The 27,182-nt window shown below is 42.2% G+C and overlaps 1 protein-coding gene across 1 annotated transcript; it reads right to left on the reverse strand.

The window, feature by feature from the left end:
* Window positions 1–27,182, reverse strand: LOC128735139 (gamma-aminobutyric acid receptor alpha-like). The gene is made up of 7 exons (XM_053829636.1): window positions 26,867–27,182; window positions 26,537–26,604; window positions 24,919–25,139; window positions 11,061–11,143; window positions 8,467–8,685; window positions 819–960; window positions 1–745 (listed from the first exon to the last, which is right to left on the reverse strand). The coding sequence occupies exons 1-7, from the start codon at window positions 27,180–27,182 to the stop codon at window positions 1–3; spliced, it is 1,794 nt and encodes a 597-aa protein (XP_053685611.1).

The following is a 27,182-nucleotide window of genomic DNA, read 5'->3' on the forward strand; positions in this document are numbered from 1 at the left end:
TTACAGTTTGTGCTGCTGCGGTAATCGTTCGCTTCGTGACAGATACAAAAACCAATAGAACAAATTAATTGCTAGGAACAGTAACGGAAAAAAGATTCGCGAGGCGCGATCGATCTTAGAAACGGAATTGAAGCGTGGTGTGCGTTTTCTCCGTTTCCGGCGCCGATGATGGTTTGGTTGCGAAACGCTGGGAACATTGCCTCCAGCGAGCAGTTGAATAGAGTTTCGCTTGACAGTTGCCGTTGGTGTCGACAGCGAGGAGTTGGCATAATTTGGAGCTTCCTCATCTTTCCCACTGAAACAGGACAAATCCGCCCAGGATGACTTCGTGGTCTTTCGAACGGGTGTAACCGGAAATGAACATATCGAAAGAGGAATTACTTCAACCACTTTAGAATCCGCTTTGCCGCTTCCACTGATTGAAGTTACCGCCGAACAGTGCCTAGATGAATCGTTGGAGATTCTGATGGAATGAAGGTGAACGTTATCGCCGGTGACGCAGTCCAAGTCGCTATCTTCGTCCTCGCTCGAGGTCAACTCCTCTGCACTGAAGTAGCATTCTCCCGAACCGTACTTGGTGAAGTAATGAACAACAGCAAATTGGATTATGGTTGCAAAAATAAATGCAAACGAAAGGAAGACGAAAAAATCCAGTGCCGTTGGGTACGGAACTTTCGGTAGATCGGTACGGGCCTCCAGTCCCAGAAAGGTCATTGTCAACACTGTAGTAATTCCGAGTGAAACACTGCAAAGAGTATTATATTATAAACAGTCATTCTTGATTATGCAAATGGATTGAAGGAAAGATAATACATTACCGATCTGCGGTGGCTTCCCGGTTTAGCCAAAAGGAAACCCATGAAAGGACAACCAGCAGCACACACGGACCGTACACCTGTATCAGAAAGTTGCCCATGTGGCGTTGCAGATGGAAGCTCACCAACAGCATTGAATATTCCGCTGTGAAAGGAAGAAGGAGAATTCATATGCATTCCATGAATACTGATATTGGTTACGAAACGATCAACGGGTTGGTTATTACTTGGTCTTCATCGTTAAACACAAGTAAAATTCGATGCAATTTGGATCCTTTGATGGCATGGTACGCATTTGAATAGCTCCAGCAAAGCAAGCTCACTGTATTAAAGTGAGAGAAGACTGCCACCGAAATTTAACCTCAATCCATCGTGCCTCAATTAAACGAACAAGTTGGAGCTCTTTTATCGAAAAAGAGTCAACTCTTTTCCCGCATAACACACTTCTGCCAGTGGCAGCAGCATCCTTTACAGTCAAATCCTGTCCGTTTATCCCAACCCGGGGGGTTCGACTTTTCTGTATACGGTTCTATTATCTCCCATGGTCCAGACGAGCGAATTCAATGCTATGGGTTTTATGTATAATCGCGGATAAATGTTCCTACATCAAACATATTGTTATCGACGGACGGACAGTGCTCTCCCTCCCCCTGTCGACCTAGCGCAGCGCTATCATCGGTTCCACATGACGCTGGCTGTAAACGTTGCGTTACAGCTTCCCCGCCAGTTAACTAACTACGTATGCTCAATGCCATTTTTCGAAAGCACAAACGAGGAATCAATCAAATTCATCGTACGTCCGGGTGGTTTAAATGTATTTGTGCGTGTTGGCTTCTTTAGCATTGGAAGGGTACAAAAATCAGGCTGTAAATCGAATCTTTATTCAAATTTCGAAAGACCGGTATTAATTTTTTCTAGCTTCAGAGAAGGGATATCGTAATTAGCCATCAACACCGAAAATAATAATTACGGAAATGGTCTCCTATTTTCTGGTTCTGGTTCTTCTGAATTCTTGGGTTCGCTATCATTTGTTTCAAATACTGGTTTTGAACTAGGTAAATCAAATTGTAACACCTTCAAAGGCATCGTTCGTTTGCGAAACGAATTCATTAATTCCAAAAAAAAAAACAACAGTAAATCCACCCCCTAGGTACAAACCTGATGGTGGTCATGTACGAGCACTAGCCAGCCAGATCAGTTCCGACAAATTGGGCCGTTGACTGTTCTTGTTCAAGGACTAGTGCCAGTCCCGTGTTTTGAGAGCATCAGCGGTTATTTGTATAGGCGAATACAAATTGGCGCTGAAACATTGTGTACTTCGCAATCTGGAGTGTGTTTTTGATTGGCTCGATGTAATCAATCAGCAGCACATCCGGCACTTGCTCTCCAAAAGCAGCAGTGATACTATACTAACCAAATGTAAATAACGTGTTGAAAGTTGTTGATTGCTCTCGATTAGCTGTGATTCCAAATCCCATCTGGAACATGACAGTTCACGAGCTCTGTGTACTTTTTGCGAGATATTCACATTGGTTTTTAAAACCTGCCAAAAATTAAATGAAACATTTTTTGTTATTTAAATTCTTCAAGTTTCCAACAAACAACATGTTTTCGCTATAAAATAGTTTCGTGCTCCAACATATTCAGCCACATTTCGTCGGTGGGCTCAGCAGAAGAACTCGTTGAATTTGAATGAACATTTTCGCTCGTTGGTGGTTTCATCTTCCTTTCATTTCCATTCTCACCCACAGTGTATCCCTATTCGGGAAACACCACATACGTATACTTCCGTACGAAACCACAAGAATGGAAATTTTGCGGTGAATGCTGTGAGCATTGAAAGGTGCAATATGTGCAATGTTTCGCTAGGTCGACTTACACCGGATAATGGGAAATGAGAGATGTCTTTCTTCGAAAGTCTTGACATTGATTCCCGCCCGCCCGTGTGCTGTGTGTCTGTGTTATCCGGGTTACCCGTCGCACACAATGCACTTGAATGAAGTTTTTCCTCAATGTGCAGCTCAATCCGTCATGCGTGCTTCCTCTTGATCCGCATTGCCGGGAGGCTGCTTTATTGTAATTTCTATGGGTATGGTGCAAGCACGTGTGGCCTTTTAATTGACTTTATTAGTTTTGATTTTTAGGTATTTGCTATTTGAGTGTTTCAAATGGCAAGAACCAATTTTGTCCTTTTCCTCAACATTCAAAGATTGCAGTTAAAAGTTACTAAAACTTTATTTCAACTTTTTGTGTAGATGCTCGGAACAAGTTCGATCATTTTGACTCAATTTTGGTTCATTTGACAGTACCGTCTCAACCGAGCCAAGTATGACAATGTTATTACAGTCGCTCCACAGTTCACGCTAAATTATAGAATAAAAAAATTAACTTAATTACTTGGTTCGCCGCAGAGACGCGCGAGCACGTGGTTCATTCTTCGCCTCCATACACCGTTCTCTTGCACTCCGCCAAAGATGGTTCTTAGCACCCGCCGTTCAAAAACTCCGAGTGCTCGTAGGTCCTCTTCTAGCAGTGTCCACGTTTCATGCCCGTGGAGGAAAACCGGTCTAATTAGCGTTTTGTACAGTGGGCACTTTGTACGGGGGCTCAGATTATTCGACCGCAAGTGTTTGTGGAGTCCGTAGTAGGCCAGACTTCCGCTGATAATACACCTTTTAATCTTACGGCTGATATTGTTGTCCTCTGTTGCCAGTGAGCCAAGGTATACGAACTCGTCGACTACCTCGAACTCATCCCCGTCGATTACCACGGTACTGCCCAAACGGGCCCTGCCGCTCTCGGTCCCGCCCGCCAGCATATACTTCGTTTTAGACGTATTTATCTTCAATCCAATCTTCTCTGCTTCGCGTTTTAGTCTGGTGTACTGATCTTCCACCGCCTCAAATGTTCTGCCGACAGCATCCAAGTCGTCAGCAAAGCAGATACATTGACTGGATTTATTAAAAATCGTGCCCCGCATTTCGATCGCCGCTCGTTTTATAACACCTTCAAGCGCAATGTTGAATAGCAGACAGGAAAGACCATCTCCTTTGTCGAAGTCCCCTGCAAGATTGAAATGGGTCCAACAATCCACCCGAGATTCTCACACAGCACTGGATCCCATCCATCGTAGCCATGATAAGTCTAGTAAGTTTACCCGGAAAGCCGTTGTCGTCCAAAATTTTCTATAGCTCTTGTTGGTTTACGCTATCATATGCGGCTTTGAAACCGATGCGTGGAGACTCGGAATTCGCGGTACTTCTGGAGGATCTGCTGCAGGGTGAAGATTTGGTCCGTTGTAGCCCGACCCTCCATGAAGCCGGCCTGGTTACTTCCCACAAATCTATTAGTTATTGGCGATAGTCGATGGAAGATGACTTGGGACAGCAATTTGTAGGATCAGGATAGTGATTGCTCGGTAGTTCTCACAATCCACTTATCGCCTTGCTTTTAGATAGGGCAAATAACCTTGTCTTTCCACTCCTCCGGTAGTTGGTCGGTATCCCAAATCTTGACAATCACTGGATGCAGGCAACCGACCAACTTGTCCGGGCCCATTTTAATAAGTTACGCTCCAATGCCATTCTTTCCCGCTGCTTTATTGTTCTTCAGCCGCTGGATGGCTTCTTTAACTTCCCTTATCGATTGGGGTGGCACATCTTCGTTGCTTGCTACACCAATGTGGTCACTTCCTCCGCTATCATGGTCTTCCGCCTGTACGCCATTCAGGTGTTCATCGTAGTGCTGCTTCCACCTTTCGATCACAGCACGGTCGTCAGTCAAGATACCTCCATTTTTATCTCTGCACATTTCGGATCGCGGCACAAAGCCTTTGCGAGATTCGTTGAGTATCTGATAGAACTTCCGTGTGTCGTGAAAGTGGTACAGCTGTTCGAGTTCTTCGCACTCCTTCTCCTCTTGATGGCGCTTCTGCTCCTTGAAGAGTCGGGTTTGCTGTCTCCGCTTCTGTTTGTATCGCTCCACATTCTGACGGGTGGTTCTACGCAACATTTGTACTCGCGTTGCGTTCTTCTCAGCCAATATCTGCTGGTATTCTTCGTCAAACCATTCGTTACGTCGATTCGGTTCCAAACGACCTAGGAGGTTCTCCGCTATGCTGCTAATGGCTGTTTTCACGGCATTTCAACAGTCCTGATCTCCACGTGTATCGATGGTAGAGGTTATGCTAGAAGAAGGTAGGGGAGTGTCGTCGTGGTTGGGCCACGTTTTGGAATTCTCGCGTAACTTTCGTTTCAAAACGGAATTTTGGAAATCTAAATACATCGTTGCAAAGGTCTAAGAAGAAGAGGTCTAAGGTATATTTCCGGAAAGTTTTGAACTGATGGCTTGAAAAATAAAAAAGTTATAGGCATTTACGTGAAGGCAAAAAATGTTGTCATAGTCGGGCCATGTTGTGCAGGTTGGGCCACAGACATACGTATTGAAATTCTATATAGAGACATGAAAAGAATGAATTTCGTGAACAACGACTCATATAGGTACAAATACCCTATTTTTAATTGCATTTTTGCGAAAATTTGGCGAGCTTGTAAAATCAATGTTGCTACAATCGCCTTTTCCGAAGTGTACAACTACAATGAAAAAAACAACAAACATCTACTTTTTTATCGTAATTATTTTGCTTTATTTCATCACATTTACGTGACTGACATTCTCTAGCGATTATTGCGCTTCTGCGCTTAAAATTATGATGGCCCAACCATGACTACTCAAGTGGCCCGACCTTTACAAATAGCGCTTTTCTAGTATTTCACCTTAGCCTTCTCAAACACCTTACTGGAGTGGATTTTTCTATAGTCTTCGTGTGCAGCATAACACACTTCATACATCTTCAAAATTTATCTCGTTAATTGCAATTCATGAATCATTTCTTGAAGAAAAGTTCATTGCGCCTGGAAAACTTTTTTTTAAGATTTAGTCACTGAATTCAGTACGGGTGTTTTGAATACACGATTGAAACTCACAATATTGTGAAAAGTTAGCTATCACAGTAAGAAGTTTTACAATGGTTGTTTCATAGATATCATGAGTTACTAAAACTGTAAAATCGTGATGGCCCGACTATAACAGTGGCCCGACGATAACGACAATACCCTACTACGTATGGCCATGTTCTTGGAGGCGGCGAAGTCGACAAGTCTTGGGCCGTTTTCGTTTGCGGGTGTGCGCTTAACCGTCCAATCACCGGTTTGAATTCCTCTTTCTGACCAACCTGAGCATTACAGTCGATGCCAATTTTGACATCATGTCTTGGGCAGCGGTCGTATTCACGCTCCAACTGCGTCTCAAATTTATCTTTGTCATCTTCGGTACTTCCGAGGTGAGGGCTGTGCACGTTAATTATGCTAATATTAAAGAATCGGCCCTTGATTCTTAATCTGCACATTCGGGGGCTGATCGGCCACCACCCGATCACCCGTTTCTGCATCTCGCTCATCACTAAAAAAGCTGTGCCCAGCTCGTGTGTATTGCCGCAGCTCTGGTAGATGGTATGATCATCTTTATACGTACGTATCATCGTTCCTTTCCAGCATACCTCCAGCTGTTAGGCTGTACCTAGAGTTAGGCTGGACTCTATTAGGCGTTGGCAGGCGGAATGGGATCGCACCGATGACGGTAGGTGGACCCCTTAGGCTGATCCAGAACATATCGTCCTGGATCGGTAGAAGACATGGTGAGGTAAACTTCTTCCTTACCCAGTTTCTGTCGGGACATGGATGCTCTAAGAAGTATCTACACACGCGTGAGCGGGTAGGCGCACCCTTTTGCCCCGTTTGCTCGGTAGCCGAGACAACGGCGGAGCATGTGATGTTTCACTGCCCGCGTTTCACGACCACTCGGCGGGTGATGCTTGCGGTCGTTGGGGAAGACACCAACGCCGACAACATCGTGCAGAGAATGTGCGCTGAACAGCGCGCATGGGGTGCCGTCGATAGGGCAGCAACTGACGTGTTAACGGAGTTGCAACGGCTAGAACGTTTGCAACGACAGGGCGTGACATAGCTTAGCTAGGGTCAGTAATGAGCTGATTGGGCAGCCCAGGCCTTGGGTGAAGGGTAGTGGCGATATGAAGTGATAAGGGTATTGTGCAAACCCATACACGCAATGGATAAGTCGGAGTGCTCAGGCACGTCCTCCCGCCTGAAGTAAAACCAAACGGTAGTTCCGGGAGGGGTTCAGGAATGGGCAACAGGAGAGTGTTTAGTAGGTAGGCGCATGTTGGCACCTTGCGAATCCTATCGGCACCGTGAAGATGCTATCTATGAAGATTTTCTCCCTGCATAAACAATATAAAAAAGCATACCTCCTGCAGCATTACGGTGTCGAACTTACGGCTCTTCATTTCTTTAGAAAGCACGTGGGTACTTCCGAGGAAATTTAGAGACCGACAGTTCCATGTTCCTAATTTCCAATCGTTAGTCCGTTTTCGTCGCCTGGGTCTTTGCCGATTGTTCCGATTAGAGTTATTATTACTTACGGAGTCCATTGCTTTGATTTTTTAGTGGTTCAGGCTTGCAAAGCCCGCAACCAACCCCACAGTATCGCTGGAGGGCCAGCGTAGCTCGAAGGAGCCCTCATCCCCTGTCAGCATACGACCTTGGCTTCCACCGGGGTTGGTTACCCGATCTTCACCGAGGTTGCTCGTATCCCGGCTGGTACCACGAGAAGGTAGGGGTAGGAGTTGCTGGGAACTTATCTCATGTACTTTTGTCGTATTTGAACGAAAGGTGTTGCGAACTATTTTTGGCGGAGTACAAACAGATAGCGGGGAGTGGCGTTGGCGTATGAACCACGAGTTGCAGGCACTACTTGGAAAGATTCCCATCTTACACTTGGCGAAAGTTGGGAGGGCCAGCCACGTCGCAAGGGAACCGGATGACTGTGCAGTGAAATCCGTGTGAAATCCGTTCTCTTCAAGAACCCCACAAGCACCAGGAATAGGGAGGCGCAACATGCTAGATGGGTCGACCAGGTTGAAGTTGCTTTGGGAGTGCTTAAAGAATTGGCGACGAATAGCCCTGGAATGAGTATAATGGGGACAACTTCTTGAAACAGCAAGAGCCATCCTGGTTCTAGGCTGCTAGAGGAAGAAGAAGGGAGAACAGAAATGACATATCAGTTATCTAGTGACTGTTGTCGAATTCATTGATTATATTCCTATGAATTGATACAAAATGAGCATCGGTGCTTTTTGCCCCGGCCAGTTGCATTTTTTGACTATTACCTCAATAACAAAGATCAGTCATGGGAATTATGGGAACCGTATGTACCAGTGATGGGGATACAAAAAGGTGGTGGCCAAGAGCATGATCGGGCACGCATTCAGTCATTAATGTTTAACAGATTTTTTTTAAATTTTTATAACAAACGAAAGTAATGAATCAAAGGTGTTTTATACTAACCCTGTGGTGGGACAAGACATGAAGGCAAATATTATAATAACCACCCGCCAGTACGCATCATTACCATTATTACCATCAAAAGATGCGGAATGCTAGATTTAGGAGATCACCGCCTGAATTGGCATCCAAATATTTTCCCAAATTTTCCGGGAACACCAGCTAAACAAACTTTAAAAACATGCATTCAATCAAAATTCGAACATTGATTACATTTTAGTACTACTTACATACATACAGCTTAGTGTCGGGATCCATCTCGTTCACGTCATCGACGGTGCTCAGCACGGCCGCACCAGCCGAAGCCGTACTGTGTACCACCCGGTCGGTGGCGTTTCCCGCCGGACAGTCTATCAGATCAAATTGGGACAGCTTCATGTCTTCCGCGATGGCCACCGCCGAGCGGTCACTGTTCCATCGGTACAGCACGTCGGTTGAAGAGTAGCCAACTGAAAGGACGATGAAAGGATAACGTTCAAAGAACAGGCCGTGTCCGTTTGGCAAGAAGCGTGTTTGCATTTGGATTCGCAGAGAAATGGGTGGTAATGAATTTAATTGTGCTCAGACGTTCTAGAGCTGCTGAAATTGTGCTAGCAAATGACGTCCGAAGTGGCCGAGCAATTTCATTTCTATTGTACATACTTAATGTAATTAACCAAGGCGTTGGCCAATGGATTTCTGGAGAGTATCTAAAATGAGTGTTCGGCTTGTTATTAAGTCGAAAGCAACCAGTCGGATGTGATTCTAAACTCACTTTCAAACATGCCCTTGAACCAGTTCTAATCGTTCATCCCGTGTAATCCGATGTTGTGCTGATGCGCTTACTAGCTTTCGAGTTCCATTCATACTTATCTAAACGGCTGTAGACTTATGAATAATTAAAATTTACCTCGATGCTGCTCGACGACGGTATCCACGAAGACGAAAGGACTGTGCAAAGGGATAATCTCCATTCATCTTTTCCAAGACTTGCTCGCACGTACGTGCATCAGCTAAAAGTCGTGCGGTGGATGAGTGCAACTTTCTACTACCTATCCTTGCAGGGCGAATTCCGTCGAAAGGAAAACTTGAAAGTGGAGCTTACGGAGCTGTAACTTATAATGAAGTGATTTCAACACCAATGTGACAGTCGGCGGATATCCCGTCGGCAAACAAACAAGTGAACTGCACTTCAACTGGTGTATGCATGCATGCATGCATGCAGTGGGTAATTTTACAAAAGCTTTAGAAAATTATAGTCTAGATGGTTTGATATGCATCCGAGAGGAAAGATTAATTTCGTTTAGTTTCAATTTGGTGGCACGTAATGGATTTTTGGAAAGGTGTTGTTGTATTTCTTTCACTTTCGGCCATATAATCTTTAAAGCCATGTTTTTAATTTTTAATATATTTTGGCAGTTTAAAAATCGCGAAAAATGAGGTAAAATATCGGTACTGATCGGAGTTCATTGAATCCAACGCCAAAATATGGTCCAGTGCTCTTCTTCTGAAGTGTAATATATTATTATTTTTTATACGGCATTTTATTGTTCCAACTCTGCTCGTAAAGGAATAAAAATATCAAACCTGAATTCTACTAAAAAACGAATTGCCAAACTTACAATTACGGATAAAATTTGCATCGTTTTATGTTTCCGGCACTCAAGCTGCTGTTTTAAGTGTCGAATAGTTCGTGGTGCTATTTTAGTTCATTTTTAAGCTGTCGGTGATGATTTCTGTGATAATTTCCCTAACTGATTTAGCAGCAGCGAAATTATTTAAAAGTGTTGTCAGAGAGAGCACATTCAATTGCACATGCTTTATCGTGTACTGCCACTGTTGTCAATAAAGTTGCACACCTCGAAGGAGTAAACATTCACCACAAAACGCCATAAAACACGACCTTACACTGGTGGACTTCTCGGAAACTTACCCGGTTTCCGGCTCTCGTTGGCATCCTATGAGTTACGAGTATTGCTCTCAAAACGTTCTACCGACCTCGGTATCCCACCTCTAGCAGAGCAGATAAGGTTTTATGCTCTTTTCATGTTTCTATGGTTGCCGTTTGACCCCCCGTCCCCACTTTCTGGCTCGGCTCGGCTGTGACATATGCACCCGCGGCAGCAAACAATAAGGTGAGGGAGTTGCATCCGGACTGAAATATATTGGCTTCCGTTTGAGTTTCCAAACAAGCAGAACATGTCTAGCTGTTGTTTTGCTCTACTAGCTCGGTTCGTTGAATTCTCGCATTAAAGTGCTCGTCAAATTCAGTCGCAAATAGTAAAAACATTAAATTCGTTTTTTCCTGAAGTAACTTTTTTAAATGTTCTTTACTTACTAGTTTTTTCTATATCCCATCCGCTGAAGAACGAACAGATACATATGTTTTTTCGACTATATTCAAGCGTAATTTCGGCAATTCCTCCTTTACGAGCACTCTACACAAATGGTAGAGCAATAGAAGTTGTAAAAATCCAGACTCTTCGCTTTTATTTACTGGTTGATTCCTAGAAAATATAACACATCAAGTCATAAAGACCTTTCCTGCCATTAATGGAGTTTGAAAATTTGGTACTTTTAGCACAAATAACCATACTTCCCCATTAGTTTGCATTCGATGGAGGTGCCTATTTAATTGCTTTCTATAAATTATTAATTAAATATTTCCTATAAAAAGTTAAAATCTGGGTTCCACTATAATATCAAATAAAAAGAAAACATGTTTTCGAACCAAACTTTTCATGAATTTGACATCACGCCAAAAATTGCACCGAAAAGTGTAATTCATATTCATCCATTTCTTCTACTTGAACATCCCACGTACGCTCTAGTATGCTATACTTACAGGATCCGAATTTCAGCGGGCAGCGCTGAATATCCATCGGGAAATCCGCCAGATTCATGGGACAGCCCGCCTTTATGGTGAGCCTGCAAGTGAGAATGATGAGTAAAACAAGGCGAGAAAAAGAGTGCATCATTATCTTCGTTGATCTTATAACTATTCGCTTTGTCGCACACCGTAAAGGCTGGATATCAAATGAAACTTTATCAAATTTCCTGTCATTCCCAGCACACCGAAATGATTTTACGCTGTCATTTGGCCGTCACGTTGCCGGGCGCCTTCTGGGAGGACTGCCGTTACGAAATGAAGGCTTAATTGTCAATTTGCTAGCTCCTTCGGGTTTTCAGATTGCTTCGTACCTACGTACCTACACTGGATTTAGGATTGAAGCAACGTGAACAATACATGAAATGAGTGGATAAAATCGAATCTACTTGAGACACCATCTCGCGAATCCATCAATTAGAAGTCGAGATTTAACGAAATCAGTGCAAGTGCACTTGCTCCGTTGTAGGTAGGTTAGATATAACTCTCTGAACTAAGTCAATTCTTGAAAATTGCTTTTCACATGCTTATTCCGGGTGATCTGAAATGCATTTCAGATGTACAACTAGAGAGGAAAAATTGAATTGGAAATTGAAAATTTCATTATTCACCTTCTTCTATCGACCTTGCTTTAGCGTTTGAGTATCGAACACTTCTTTATTTACATCTGCGTCACAATGTGCCCAGCTCTGCTGACCAGATGATCCCCGCTGTGATTGCAATTGAATTTAATTACCGAAGATTTGCTTGTTGCCATCGTCTGAGCCACGGGCTAGGTCATTGAATGTGTCTATGCGGGGCCATTCAAAATCTATAACAACTGTTCCCTTTTTGGGCACTATGGCCGGTAACGGCTGTGCTTCCTATTAGCTAAATTTTGAAATTACTCGCTCGGCGCCCCAAACAGATGTCTAAGGCAACTGTCAGTCAACTGAATACTGGTTTGTTCAAACATGTGAATTCCATAACTAAATGAAAGTTGAACATTTAACAGGCGCCATCACAGCACAGTTTTTTTTTAATTTTTGCTCATTAGTTTGGCTATAAACATATTCGAAATTTGGCAGCAAATAATCGGTTGAAAAAAAAAACATCAAAAGTTTCTTTTTATTTTTCGAGCCCAATCAAAAATGGATTCAAAGTTCTAGCACAGACAAACAGATCAAACTCTTTGAGAAAAAAATCTCACAAAAAATATCATGCAATTTGCCTGAACACTAACATCGTTTATGACGGACATTGCCATACAGACATTTTACAACAGAAGCATCCCTCGGACAAGGAAGCATTTTTCCGAAGACATTCCCAACCACCACTTAATTTGGAATCTCTTTTACAGCGTGCGAAGAATAGGACAGTTGGTATTATGTCTGCTTGTCTGTGGTCTTAGCTAATGGTAGACGTTTTGTGTACACAATAATTAAGCGATAATAGTCAACAAATCTCATTCACATTTAAGATTGCACATCAAGCGAAATGATGACGTTGGTTCGAGGTACCGCAAAGCAGCATATTGAAACCACGACTCTTAATTATTCTTTGACGGCATTGATTGAATCGTACCATAGTTGAACATGGAGCAGTCGGTCTTCAAATTTGCTCGAAGGCACCCATGTGCTTTCTGCAGAAGTGAAGAGCTGCAAGTTCGACATCGTAGAGCTACAGGAGGTATGCTGGAAAGAAACGATGGTACGTACGTATAGGGATTGTCATACTGTCTACCAAAGCTGCTGTAAGACACAGGAAAGGATGGTACTGGAGCAGAACTTATCAAAATTGGCCCGAACAAGTTGACCAATTGTTTGTAATGCAAATCATTGTTAACGACTACCGGAGGAGTGGAAAGATTTGCCCTATCTACAAGGAATGCGATAAGCTAAATTGTGAGAACTACCGGGCGATCAATATCTTGCACGCTACATTCAAAGTGTATTCCCAAGTAATCTTCCATCGATTGTCGCCCATAGCTAGTAAATTCGTGGGAAATTATCGAGGGTTGGTCTAACCCGGACCAAATCTTCACCATGCAACAGATCCTTAAAAAGTGCTTCGAAGTCCGAATCCCCACGCTTCACCTATTCATTGTTTTCAAAGCAGCATTTGATAGTGTAAGCCGACAAGAGCTATGAAAATCTTGGGCGGAGACGGTTTTCCGGGCAAGCTTACTAGATTTATTTTTGCTGCGAGGGATGAGGTCCAATGATGTGTGGTTGTCGGATCCATTCGAATTTCGCAGAGCCCTTCAGCAAGGAGATGGTCTTTGCTGCCTATTATTCAACATTGCACTTGAATGTGACGAGCGGCGATCGACATGCGGAGCATGAATATTAATGAAATCAGTCAATTTATCTACTTTGTCAACGACGTGGATGCTGTCGGCAGTACATTTGAGGTGGTGAAAGATCGCGAAACAGAGAAGATTGGGTTGAAGATAAATACATCTAAGATAAAGTATATGTTGGCGGACGGGACCGTATGCGACAGGTCGTGAGGCCTAAAGTGTATTATCAGCGGGAGTCGGACTTCACAAACATAGGCGGTTGTCTTCTATGGACATGAAACGTAGACACTGAGAAAAGGACTTGCGAGCACTCGGATTTTCGATTTTCGCGTCGGTTTCTAAGAACCATCTTTGGAGGCGTGCAAATGAACGGTGTATAGAAACGAAGAATGATCCGCAAACTCACGCATCTTTACGGTGAACAAGACGAAGAGGGGCACAGCGAACAAGATGACCAAACCAAGTAGAGTGAGATCTGGCGTGCACAGGATGTCCGCGGAACAGAAGACCAGCTGTCATAGACCGAGTTAGATGGACTAAATACATTATTTTGGCCTTGTCGTAAGACATAAGGTCAACTAAGTAAAAGAGTAACTTTTGAGCTTTATAAACGAAACAAAGCTTGACAAAGAACGAAAAAAAATAATTCTGGCTTTTTTTGGATTACCTATGAATGGCCGAAACACAAATGGCCGAATCACGAATGGCTGAAACACAAATGGCATATCTTATGGCCGAATCACAAATAACCGAATCTCAAAACGCCGAAACACGAATGACCGAACTTAATATTTGGCCGAAAATATTCACGGCCTTCAACCTGCACAAACGTTGGGTACGCTCGCTGCCGCTCGTTCGGACTTAACTAAGGGATGATCCCTACTAATGAGGAAACCTAGGAAAATGCATGCACCAAAATAGTAGTGGTTTCTGCGGGGGGGGGGTCTGTCCCTGTCCCCCCGTAGAGGCCAGCGCTACCGACGGCGTCTCGCCTGGAGTCATCTAGAAAACATTTGCTACTGGACGGTAAATAGGTCTCGCATTTGCGCTTAGGAGAAGAAAGAACTTTTAATCATCTATACCCTATAGTAAATAGTTGCGTTGCTTATTTTGTTTTTTACTTGATTAAAGTTAGTAGTTAGTAGTCACTTTCCGTGGTTGGACCGCTACAACATTAGTATGAAAATAAATGTACAAAAAATAGTTTTTTTTTCAAAAAATAGTTTTTTTTTCAAAAAAATTGTTTATGCGTCAGTTAGTAAACAAATTCTGGAAGTACAACTTGCAGACTTGTCATGCGTTTGTTGACTGTAAGGCGGTGTATGATTTAGTCAAACGAAATGAGCTGTGACAGATAATGCTAGAACACGGTTTTCCGAGTAAACTAGTCAAGCTGATTCGTGCCACGCTGAATGGGCCAAAATCAGGCGCTTCATGACATTGGATATAGTGAGCCTGCTGTTCAACCCCGTATTCCCATTTGCCCCGTCGTAGCTTACTATCCTAAATAGGGGCCTAATGCTGAAAGATCTCCAATGTATAGTTCTTACTGGTTCGTATAAGACAAGTGTTAGACTAACATTCCTTCCTCTATAAATACATTAATTCTGCTACTACAAGTAGTGTTATTTGATGGATTTTTTTATCTTTACTCAAATTCGATATTTTAATAAACGGATTTCATATTCTTCTTCAAATCTTAAGAGATTCTTCTTGGCCTTTGCTAATTAGTTACTCCTTTCTCTTACAGAACTGATAAATTTTATGCGTCACCCACATCGTTATGAGAACTCAATGAAAATTATTGGGGATACAGCAATCCTCCCAATACGAACGCTAATGACATATTGCAGCGTTACGGGACATTATCCCTACTATGCAGATCGGTTCCTGTTTCATTAAATCCCTGGCATTCTAGTAGAAAATGAAGTACTCTTTTAACAACTGTTTTACAAGGTATTTGCCAAAAATTTGGTGAAATAGAAGACGATTCACAGGGTAACCATGGGTGCTAATTGTGTCCCGTAACGCTGGAATGTGTCTAATAGGGACCGCGTTAATGGAAACGTTCTTCGTGGAGTCTGCGTAACATAGGGGAACTGACCTAATTGGTTCCAACATGAAATAACTCGTGATCCTGAACGTATAGAAGGTTGGTGACTTCGACAAAGTTGTTCAGCAGATCAAGGGCATTTTTTTGGATTGTAGTATTTCGGAACTGTATAACTACGTGACGCTAGTATATATATAATACTAGCTGACCCGACAAACTTCGTATTGCCACAAATTAACCTGTGTTGTACATAAATCATGAATCTCGGATGATCTGTGCCACAATCTCGAGTTTTGCAAGCCCCCAGTGGGCGGGGCTTCCAACGGCGGGTCACCGACAACACTCGCGACCGTCTCGTCCTGAATGATCTAGTGTTACTATAGATAGTTTTTGTGGTCTTGTATTGACTAATGTTTTATGGAAGAGTCTCGAATTTCTCGAGTTCGATTAGTTTTTGAGTTTCGCAAAAATTTCTGTTTTATTTGTATGAGAGTCCATATTCCTCTACCACAGGGGTGAGAGGTCTCTAACTATCGTAAAATAAATTCAAGACTCCAAAATGTCCCACATGCCAAATTTGGTTCCATTTGCTTGATTAGTTCTCAAGTTATAAGGAAATTTGTATTTCGTTTGTATGAGAGCCCCCCCCTCTTAAAAAGGTAAGGGATCCTAATTCATCATAGAAAAAATGGTTACCTCCAAAAACACCCACATGCCAAATATGGTTCCATTTGCTTGATTAGTTCTCGAATTATGAGGAAATTTGTTTTTCATTTGTGTAGAAGCACCCCCTCTTAAAGTTGGGAGGGGTCCTAATTCACCATAGAAAATATTTTTGCCTCCAGAAAGCTCCACATGCCAAATTTGGTTCTATTTGCTTGATTAGTTCTAGAGTTATGAGGAAATTTGAATTTCATTTGTATAGGAGCCCCCCCTCCTAAAGTGGGTAGGGGTCCCAATTCATCATAGAAAAAAATTTTGTCTCCAAAAACGCCCACGTGCCAAATTTGGTTCCATTTGTTTGATTAGTTCTCGAGTTATGATGAAATTTGTATTTCGTTTGTGTATGAGCCCCCCCTCTTAAAGTTGGGAGGGGTCCTAATTTACCATAGAAAATATTCTTGCCCTCGAAAACTTTCACATGCCAAATTTGGTTCCGTTTGCTTGATTAGCTCTCGAGTTATGAGGAAATTTGTATTTCATTTGTATAGGAGCCCCCCCTCCTAAAGTGAGGAGGGGTCCCAGTTCATCATAGAAAAAAAATTTGTCTCCAAAAACACCCACGTGTCAAATTTGGTTCCATTTGCTTGATTAGTTCTCGAGTTATGAGGAAATTTGTATTTCGTGTGTATAGGAGCCCCTCCTCTTACAGTGGGGAGGGGTTCTAATTCACCATAGAAAATATTCTTGCCTTAGAAAACTTTCACATGCCAAATTTGGTTCCATTTGCTTGATTAATTCTCGAGTTATGATGAAATTTGCATTTCATTTGTATAGGAGCCCCCCTTCCTAAAGTGGCGAGGGGTCCCAATTCATCATAGAAAAAAATTATGTCTCCAGAAACACCCACGTGCCAAATTTTGTTCCATTTGCTTGATTAGTTCTCGAGTTATGAGGAAATTTGTATTTCGTTTGTATAGGAGCCCCCCCTCTTAAAGTGGGGAGGGGTCCTTATTTACCATAGCAAATATTCTTGCCCTCGAAAACTTTCACATGCCAAATTTTGTTCCATTTGCATGATTAATTCTTCAGTTATGAGGAAATTTGTATTTCATGTGTACAGGATCCCCCCTCCTAAAACGGGGAGGGGTCCCAATTCATCATAGAAAAAATTTTTGTCTCCAAAAACACCCACATGCCAAATTTGGTTCCATTTGCTTAATTACTTCTCGAGTTATGAGGAAATTTGTATTTCGTTTGTATAGGAGCCCCCCCCTCTTAAAGTGGGGAGGGGTTTTAATTCACCATAGAAAATATTCTTGCCTTAGAAAACTTTCACATGCCAAATTTGGTTCCATTTGCTTGATTAATTCTCGAGTTACGAGGAAATTTGCATTTCATTTGTATAGGAGCCCCCCTTCCTAAAGTGGGGAGGGGTCCCAATTCATCATAGAAAAAAATTATGTCTCCAGAAACACCTACGTGCCAAATTTTGTTCCATTTGCTTGATTAGTTCTCGAGTTATGAGGAAATTTGTATTTCGTTTGTACAGGAGCCCCCCCTCTCAAAGTGGGAAGGGGTCCTTATTTACCATAGAAAATATTCTTGCCCTCGAAAACTTTCACATGCCAAATTTTGTTCCATTTGCTTGATTAGTTCTTCAGTTTTGAGGAAATTTGTATTTCATGTGTACAGGATCCCCCCCTCCTAAAACGGGGAGGGGTCCCAATTCATCATAGAAAAAATTTTTGTCTCCAAAAACACACACATGCCAAATTTGGTTCCATTTGCTTAATTACTTCTCGAGTTATGAGGAAAATTGTGTTTCTTTGGTACAGGAGCCCCCCCTCTTAAAGTGGGGAGGGGTCCTAATTTACTATAGAAAATATTCTTGCCCTCGAAAACCTTCACATGCCAAATTTGGTTCCATTTGCTTGATTAGTTCTCGAGTTATGAGGAAATTTGTATGGAAGCCCCCCCTTTTAAAGAGGAGAGTAGTTATAATTTCCCTTATAAAGAGGGGAGGGGTCTCAATTTACCATAGAATAAATTTTTGTCACCGAAAACACTCACATGCCAAATTTTGTTCTATTTGCTTGATTAGTTGTCGAGTTATGCAGAAATTTGTGTTTCATTTGTATGGGAGCCCCTCCTCTTAGTGGGGGGAGGGGTTTCTAACCATGACTAAAACCTTTCCTGGCCCCAAAAAACCTCTACATGCATATTTTCATGCCGATTGGTTCAATAGTTTTCGATTCTATAAGGCTTCGTACACAAATTACGTAACGCTTGGAGGGGAGGGAGGGGGGTAGTGTTTGCGTTACTTTTTGTTACATAGGGGGAGGGGGAGTCCGAAGAATAGTTACGTAACAAAATTATGAATACCAAAAAACAGCTGCAAAACGAAGAAAGGACGTGTTGATGGTGTGAAACAGTGAGTTGATTTAGATTGATGGAGATTCAAATTCAAAATTCCAGTTTGTAGCTGATGAAGACGATCCTACTACATTTCCAAATATTGTGTATTCAGGACAAAATTGAACTTCTGAAAAAACGGCAAACGATTTTTCTTCCGTACCGTACATTAAACCTAGTGTCGGAAGTAGTGTGCTGTATAGCACGTCTCATTTTCTATAGCGCACTACTTCCGACCAGGGATGGTTCGATCACTTTGACTCAATTTTGATTCATTTGACAGTAGCGTCCTAACCGAGCAAAATTTGACAAATTGATGTATGGGACATTTGTAGATAACAGCTAAATCTACAATTTTGCAGTATAAAGTGTTGCTGTATCTTTCATAGTTACGGTGCTACAATGCTAGTACCTCATTAGTAACTAAATGAACGTTCATTTAGTTACTAAAGAGGTACTAGCATTGTAGCGCCGTAACTACAAAAGTTACAGCAACACTTTATTTAGCAAAATTGTAGATCTAGTTACTATCTACAAATGTCCCATACATCAATTTGTCAAATTTTGCTCGGCTGAGACGGTATTGTCAAATGAATCAAAATTGAGTCAAAGTGATCGAACCATCCCTGCTTCCGACACTAGGTTTAATGTATGGTACGGAAGAAAAATCGTTTGCCGTTTTTCCAGAAGTCCAATTTATTACTGGCGACACAATGCTATGGTTGAAAACCAATTAACCCCTCTAAGGTCTACATCATTTTTAGCACCGAAAAAATCACTAAAATGGCCATAACTTTTTTATTTTTCAATATTTTTTCACCAAATTTGGGAATTTTGCCGAAAATATTTTCTATTTTCATAATATCTGTAGATAATGGCCATATGTCATATGGTCCCGGAGTTATTCCGGAGTTCCTTGGGGGACCGAGATATGGCTTTTTTAGATAAAGTTGCCAAATATCTAAAATTTGTTTGAAATCTGTTGATTTTTGTAAACATATCACCGACTGTGGATATATCAGTTACTTTGCCGCAGTTATGAGCCATGGTGCGCGTCATCCGGATCCGGGGGGACACTATGAATCCGGAATCGGTTCCCGTAACGGGGCATTTCAGCTTCAGTAAAGCATGTCGTGTCGCATATCAAAAAACATCAGCATTCGATAAAATAGCGATTGGTGATCATCTTATGTCTCTCAGAGGCCGTATGACCGGTTCCGGGTCCGGGGAGGGTTTCTTTTCTGATTCAAGCACAGAACGGATTTCGGAGGAACTTGTCCGGGACCTGGAATCGGCCATATGGCCTCTGAAAGACATGAGATGATCGCCAATCGCTATTTTATCGAATGCTGATGTTTTTTGATATGCGACACGACATGTTTTACTGAAGCTGAAATGCCCCGTTACGGGAACCGGTTCCGGATTTATAGTGTCCCCCCAGATCCGGATGGCGCGCACCATGGCTCATAACTGCGGCAAAGTAACTGATATGTCCACAGTCGATGATATGTTTACAAAAATCAACAGATTTCAAACAAATTTTAGATATTTGGCAACTTTATCTAAAAAAGCCATATCTCGGTCCCCCAAGGAACTTCGGAATAACTCCGGGATCGTATGGCATATGGCCAATATCTATTGATATTATGAAAATAGAAAATATTTTCGACAAAATTCCCAAATTTGGTGAAAAAATATTGAAAAATAAAAAAGTTATGGCCATTTTAGTGAATTTCGTGGCGCTAAAAATGATGTAGACCTTAGAGGGGTTAACCTCAACATGGATTAGTGCCTGATTGTTGTTTTTAACATGATTTTGTTCAATTTATTAAAATTATACGATTTATGTGCATTTTTTTCAATGCCAAGCGGGGAGGGGGTTTGGCCAACGTTACGTAATTTAATGGGGGGGTTATGCCAAGCGTTACTTATCGTTACATAGGGGAGGGAGGGGGTAAAAAATCCGGATTTTTTGCGTTACGTAATTTGTGTACCACGCCTAAGGAACATACGGACAGACAGACAGACAGAAATCCTTCTTTATAGGTATAGATTTCTAAATAGGTTGTATCTTGCGCAGTTGACTACCTAGAAAATTGCATTGTTCGGAAAAGTAATTCAAATGACTGCCAGCTTCGAACCTTCGACTTTGTCGAAGACACCAATCGTCTATACGGTCAGGCTCACAAGTTATTCCATGTTGGAACCAGTTAAGTCAATTCTCATATGCTACGTAGACTCCAATAAGGACGTTCGACCGCCTTAATGGAATCACTCGAGACCGTCCTTATTGGAAACGTTCTTATTCGAAACCGCCTTATTTGGGGGACTGTTGTACTTCTTATCGGCTTTTAGTTGATCCGCCGTGCAATTTTCGTTTGTCTGATGGAATACAGCTACGAATAGTCGCGCTAACATAAGCTTCAACATTAGCAAATTTGCAAGCGTACACAGAGAAGTTTGTTGTTCACTAATGCAAAATTGAACAGCAAACTTAATTTACATGAAGCGCAAGTGCATGGGGGTTCTCCAGGAATTTTGACCAACATGAGGTCCAATTAATTCTGACATTATACGGAAAAGTTTCAGCCATTAGATATGATGAAATGGTAATTCTTAGTATCATGATATGCGCGGCTATGACTCTGCCAATGGTGTGGACTTGTTTGAATGCATCTTGCCCTAAACCCGGTAAAATTTCTATCGCCGGATAATTAAGGCTGCATAATTCACCCACCGTGCGTCAACTGGATGCAACACATCAATCTGTATACAGATGGATGTAAACCAAGTGATAGTAATTGAATTCCCTTCTCCTGCCTTTGTATTTGAATAGAGCGGGAGTCGTTTGGCGGTTCCATTTCGATAATTACGCATGTTTAATTTGACCGTTCAGTTGCAGACAATCCCAGTAGGATACTTGCAAACAGCCCGAGTAGTAGCAGCAGGATTTGATAGCCAGCTAACCGCAATTATTACTGCCTGCCGCTGCACTTCCTCCTGTGAGTGTGTGGTTAATATTGTAGCAGTTCTGAAAGTACCACCAGTGCCAGTGCCAGTTGCGGTTCCCTGCCGAAAGCTCATACCACTAATCGCCATATGACCGCATGTGGTTGACCGGAGGTGTTGTTATGACTGAGCACGGATTTTTCTGTGGTTTGACGACAATTTACTGATGAAAGTTTGTCCATCCATGGTACTACCCGACTGTGTATTTGATTTTAAGAAATTCTCTTAGAATTAACGTTAAGTTACATATAAACTGCAATGCAATACTTCTCTGAAAATCTGAATCTGAAAATGGTCGAGCGTTTTTTAATTCTTTTTGGAATTGCTGGAAAACATGGTGGACATCCATTTGATTTAATTGCATGAATTTTTGAAAAACACCGTAGCGCATGAAAGTTAAGCGTTGCTTCCGGTTACACTATGGATATAAATAATTCGGTTTACGTTCCTTTCACAGGAAAGGCTACAATTTTATGTCTAAGTACACCGTTTGTTTGATTTTATCGATTCGGCTGGCTTGGACTCGACTAATTGAATGTATATCATTTCAACTGAACAACTTACACCAATTCGATTAAATTTGTTTTTAATATAACCCTGTGCTTCTACAGGTATTACCAAGGTATTACAGGAAAACAAAACGAAAATTTTGTGGGAAATAAATTCACTGTTAGGTAGATTGGAGTTGGTATTCGTTTTAGCTTATGGCTCTAAAAAGCGCGGTGACATTTCATGAAACTAACGTTTCCTATCGCGGGGGTTTCACGGTGGCTTCCTTCCTACTTCTTGCGCGTGCAGCTTATTATTGACACTGTTAGCAGCCATACATGTCGCCAGTTTATTGTACTGCCACAGAAAAATAAAACATCATGGTTCATAAATAAACGTTAACAACTCCAATTATATTTATTGGTCTTAAAACGGGATTTAGAATCCCTTTGTACATGCTACATTGAGCAAATGGTTTAGCTCGACAATTATTATTTGACCTCACTATAGTGTTCTGTTAGTTGAATGTACCTCCTTCACCTATTTTTATATGAAGAATTGCAACTTTATACAAGCTACCCCGCATTCAAATTGTACGGTAGAGGTTCATTTTTACCCTACATATCGAAAGCTATAACAAAATGAAAACAATCGCGCAGATTATGTGGTTTTTGGAAGTGCAATCTAGTAGTGGACCAGACGACATAGCAGGTATGAAAATGTAATCCATTTATCTACTGCAATAGGTTTTCCACCTGCTGTGGCAGGGCGATCTGGACCGAGTTTGTTCGGCTGGTGTGCTACGCGGTAATCCTTAAGGACTACCTCATGGAAGTAAAATTTGCTCAATCTAAACATACTCTTCGAAAGCTTTGTTGTCATTATGATTCGACTGTGCGATAGACATTGAAGCAGTAGCAAATAGCTGAGGATGATTAAAAGACGATTTCATTGGTTGGCTTCAAGCTAGAGAAGTTGACGCAAATGCTCATCTTCGGTATTCCGATCTCAGTAGTAATCAACGATCAAATATGATTACAATTCTTTCATCCTTTTAACTCGCTCTTTCCCCTTCGCCGGCCGGCCGGCAGTTCGATTCCGAAAGTCTGATTCGGCAAATTGTTGAATGGGAATACATACGGCATGCCAGTCTTTTACGACATCTGTCCATCTTTCACGAAATAATTGTACCGACAAGCGAATCCCATTGCGATAGAACGAAAGTGACAAAACCGGTGACGCTCCGGCGTACTGCTGCTACTGTTCGAGGGCACGTGTGCTCTTGTGCGGGCACGTATTTGCGCCTAGACTGGTCCGTGAAAGGGTGATTTTTGTTGCAATTTAGAATGTGGAACAGGAAAAAACATATTTTAAAAATTTTCCATACAGTAGCACATAGTTTTGCCGACTTTTTTTAGAGTTTGGCCTGGATGATCTTCGATTTTTTTTCAAATGATTTTTTTGCTGCAATGCAGACAAAATATATTTTCATTTTAATACAAGTTCGAATTCGGTAATAATTGGCTCTCATTACAGTTTGGTTCGTGGGTTCCCCAGCTGTTTGAACAGTTGTCAACAACTCGAATAAGGAGATACGATTGCCCCTCGTCAGTATGCAGCAGTGGTGACAGATCAACGCAGTTCAAGTTTCAAGCTCCAAACGAGACACTTCGATCAAGGAGCATACGCCGCTGCACAAAGCTGACGATGCAAAAAATGCTAATCGACCGGTACTCTCTACGCACTTGAGACAGTAACTTTGCTTACGGAAGATATACGTGCACTTGCCGTATATAGACCATAGTTCAAAGACGTACGTATATTTTTGGAAGAGTACAAACGGATAGCGTAAGCGCATTTTTATGGTTACGGGGTCTTAATCGCCGAATTCGCCACAAGGCGTTGGTGTATAAACCACGATTTACATGCACTATTTGGAGAGATTCCCATTGTACACCTGACGAAAGTTGGGAGACTACGGTGGGCCAGCCACGTTGCAAAGATGCCGGACGGCTATGCAGTGAAATCCGTTCTCTTCAAGAACCGTACCGGCACCAGGAATAGGCCCAACGTGCTAGATGGCTCGACCAGGTGGAAGCCGACTTGCGTCTGTCGAGACGTGCAACGAATCGGCGAGGAGTAGTCGAGGATCGACTACAGTGGAGCTGGAGCGGAATCCTTGATACGGCAATAGACCCCCCTACCCCCTCCCCGGTTCTCGGTTGGTAGAATGAATGAATATTCGTTGTAAATGTGATCAATATTCTGTTTTTAGTGTTCGCAAAATCTAAGTGAAAGACAGTGAGCACCTCGTCCGGACAAAATGGAAACTAAATTTGCACGGATCAAAATAAGCAAACATTTAAATGGCTCAATGTGATACTATTTTTTATTGGATTTAAATTTGCATGACTTTTATCTCATATATTGGACCAGTCTAGCTCGATTGCAGTTCAGCTGTTTGGTCTCGATGTCATGCAGACTTCTATTGTGTGCGGTGGGAAATCGACCACTAACGACCGAGAGAGAACATTCGGAACTGGAACTTCCATTCCGGAATTTAGTTCTTTTGTGCAGATCGACGTGGCGCGACGCTGCGATAGAGCTGGCTGGACGAAAGGGTAAACGGGCAATTCAATTTTCGCAATGTTTTCTTCATCACCTAGCAGACGACAGTTCGTAGTTTTGATGCCGACAGAGGAGACATGTTCAATTTCGGATATTGCTTAGTGGAGAATTTCATGATGCACTGGGTTCAGAACCTACAGCGGAATGTAAGCTGGGAGTTTGGCTAACAAATTTCGATTTTGTTATGACTGAGTATTGTAGTGTTAAAATTTGCATTCGTGACAGGAAATATAAACGTAATTTTTCGAAACAGAAAATCCATAGTGACTCAATTTACGTACCGGCTGGAGTACAGTACTCGTCCGTCCTGGTGCAATCGTACAAACTTATTCGGTGTTGTGATGGTATGCAGGTAGCTTTGTTTTCCGTTATAGAAGTACGTATCCGGCTTCCAAATGCGCCCCAGCATAGAAATACTGAGTGCTAGGGTGTCCTGTGTGCCGCTGAATGCAAGTCGTCGGTCGACCCAAGACTGACGAAAGTAGCAATCCATAGAGTAAGTCTGCGAAAAAAACGACAAAATAAATAATCTTCACAGTTTGATTTCTACTGCGATTGTTGGAAAGTTTTGTGTATACACAATTTATCTGTGGTAGATTTGTAAAAAAGTTCATAATTCTTAAACAAAACTCTTATTTTATTCATATTCAGCATAAAAACCTGATTCACTCGTAAAGTTATTTTCTTCTCGGAGGCTACTTCAAGTTCACTTTTTCACTTTTCCTCCGCCCAGGAAGTTTGTTTGATCTCAGCGTGAGCTGCGGAAGAAACATTTGTTCTTCTTCTGCCGTAACTTTCCACTGTCTGAAATGCGTTCGGAAGTGAACCGAGTGGTTGAAGTTCGCTGTACTTCAAAGTCCTTGAACAATTCTCACCTCATACTCGCAGTGCTGTTTTTCGGAGCAAATTCTTTATATTCAACTACTGCACTAGCTCACCGGTCGCCACCGTGCGCCGGTCGGAATGAGTCAACCATCAAAGCAGCTATTCGATTGTCACCAGGAAGTGGTTTTCCGCTGTCTGCTTTCGCCAAGCAAGGCGGTTCCTTGAAATGGTTCATCTTTTGCCAGATTACACGCCCACCAGATGGATAGAAGCGCCTTTATCACTTCGAGCAGCTTCAGGATATTTCGTGCTAAATAACACTTGATTGTTTCCTGTCTTGTGGCGGGAATTTCACCGAGGAAAAGAACATCGCAGGTATTTCCCTGCATGCTTCACGCTTTCAACAAGAAATGCAGGAGTGGGTTGTCCCGCGCAATTTTTACACATTTTTTCCGACTGCCTGCATATGCTGCCTCGGAAAAGGAAGCACGTAAGAACGCAAGGCAAGATTGCAGAAAGGAAAACATGAAGCTCTGGAAGGAATGGGGCAAATACTCGTAAACGAAGGAAGAAAATGTCTCAATTTTTTGCTTTTGAGTTTATTCATGCATCATTAAACGATGTACCTACATATAAATCGTGCAGCTAAAAGTGATTTGAACAATTTTTTAGTTCTTTGTTTCCAATAATATTCATCTCGCAATTGAGTGCAATTTTCGGTAATAATTGGATAAGTTGATAACTTCTCCGAAATTAAACAGTCACTTGCATTCTGCCCCGAAACAACAATACCGACCTGCTTTAAATCTGGTGGCTCGTCAGTTTTACGTGAAATCCTAGCAACGACTCAATCATTTGATGAAGATACCCTTCGGTAAACATCAAGCATTTATGTATGACCGGTGGCAGTGAAGTGCTAGAGTTATGGGAAAAGTTTCTTGCAAAAGTTTTCCTACTCGAATTGCTATCAGAAGCGTTGTGAGTGTTAAACTGATTTCATGTTGATTCCATGAAATGCTAATAACGAGCTGGTGGTTTTAATACCAGATGGCGATAACAAATTCATTCACTTACCATATCAACTTCCGAGATTGGTCCCATGCTTCGCACCATGATGTCGACTTCAATCACAGCTGGTGGCCCTGGCACGGAAAAAATATTCAGTTAGTTGAGTGGAAAAGTTGTAGAGCTTTGGCAATAGAGCGAGAAAGCAGGCCAATACTAATCGCAATTGTAATAAACAACATTTCTCAACCTTGTAACAACTCTGATAGTTTCTAACAGTCCTTGAACAAGCAGATAAACCATTCAGATTCGTCAGAACGTTGCTCAGTTTGATTTCCAACAAAACGACATCTAATGGATACCACCCAATCAGAAGCACAAGCACGAGCCTTCACTTACCCCCAAAATCCGGTCGAATGCTGTTGTCATATCCTCGCAATAGATTATCGAGCAGTTCGGAAATGTTGGCATGATTGTTCCGTTGCGTCAGTCGAATGGCACAGTCTACCACGATAAAACTGGAGCCGCTACCGGAACCGGTTGGCGGTGCCGATGCCCACAGAAAGGACGTCCCTATTCCGAAGACGGCACTGCTGAAGGAACTGAAGATGATTCGGTTGATGGCAATGAATAAATTTGCTTTCATTAAGCCGGTCGTCATCGGCGGAGTGGGCCTCCTGCACGCGGTTGCTGCTGGAGGTGGCCACGGTGCCAT

The sequence above is a fragment of the Sabethes cyaneus genome, chromosome 2 (assembly GCF_943734655.1).
Source record: "Sabethes cyaneus chromosome 2, idSabCyanKW18_F2, whole genome shotgun sequence".
Classification (NCBI taxonomy): domain Eukaryota; kingdom Metazoa; phylum Arthropoda; class Insecta; order Diptera; family Culicidae; genus Sabethes; species Sabethes cyaneus.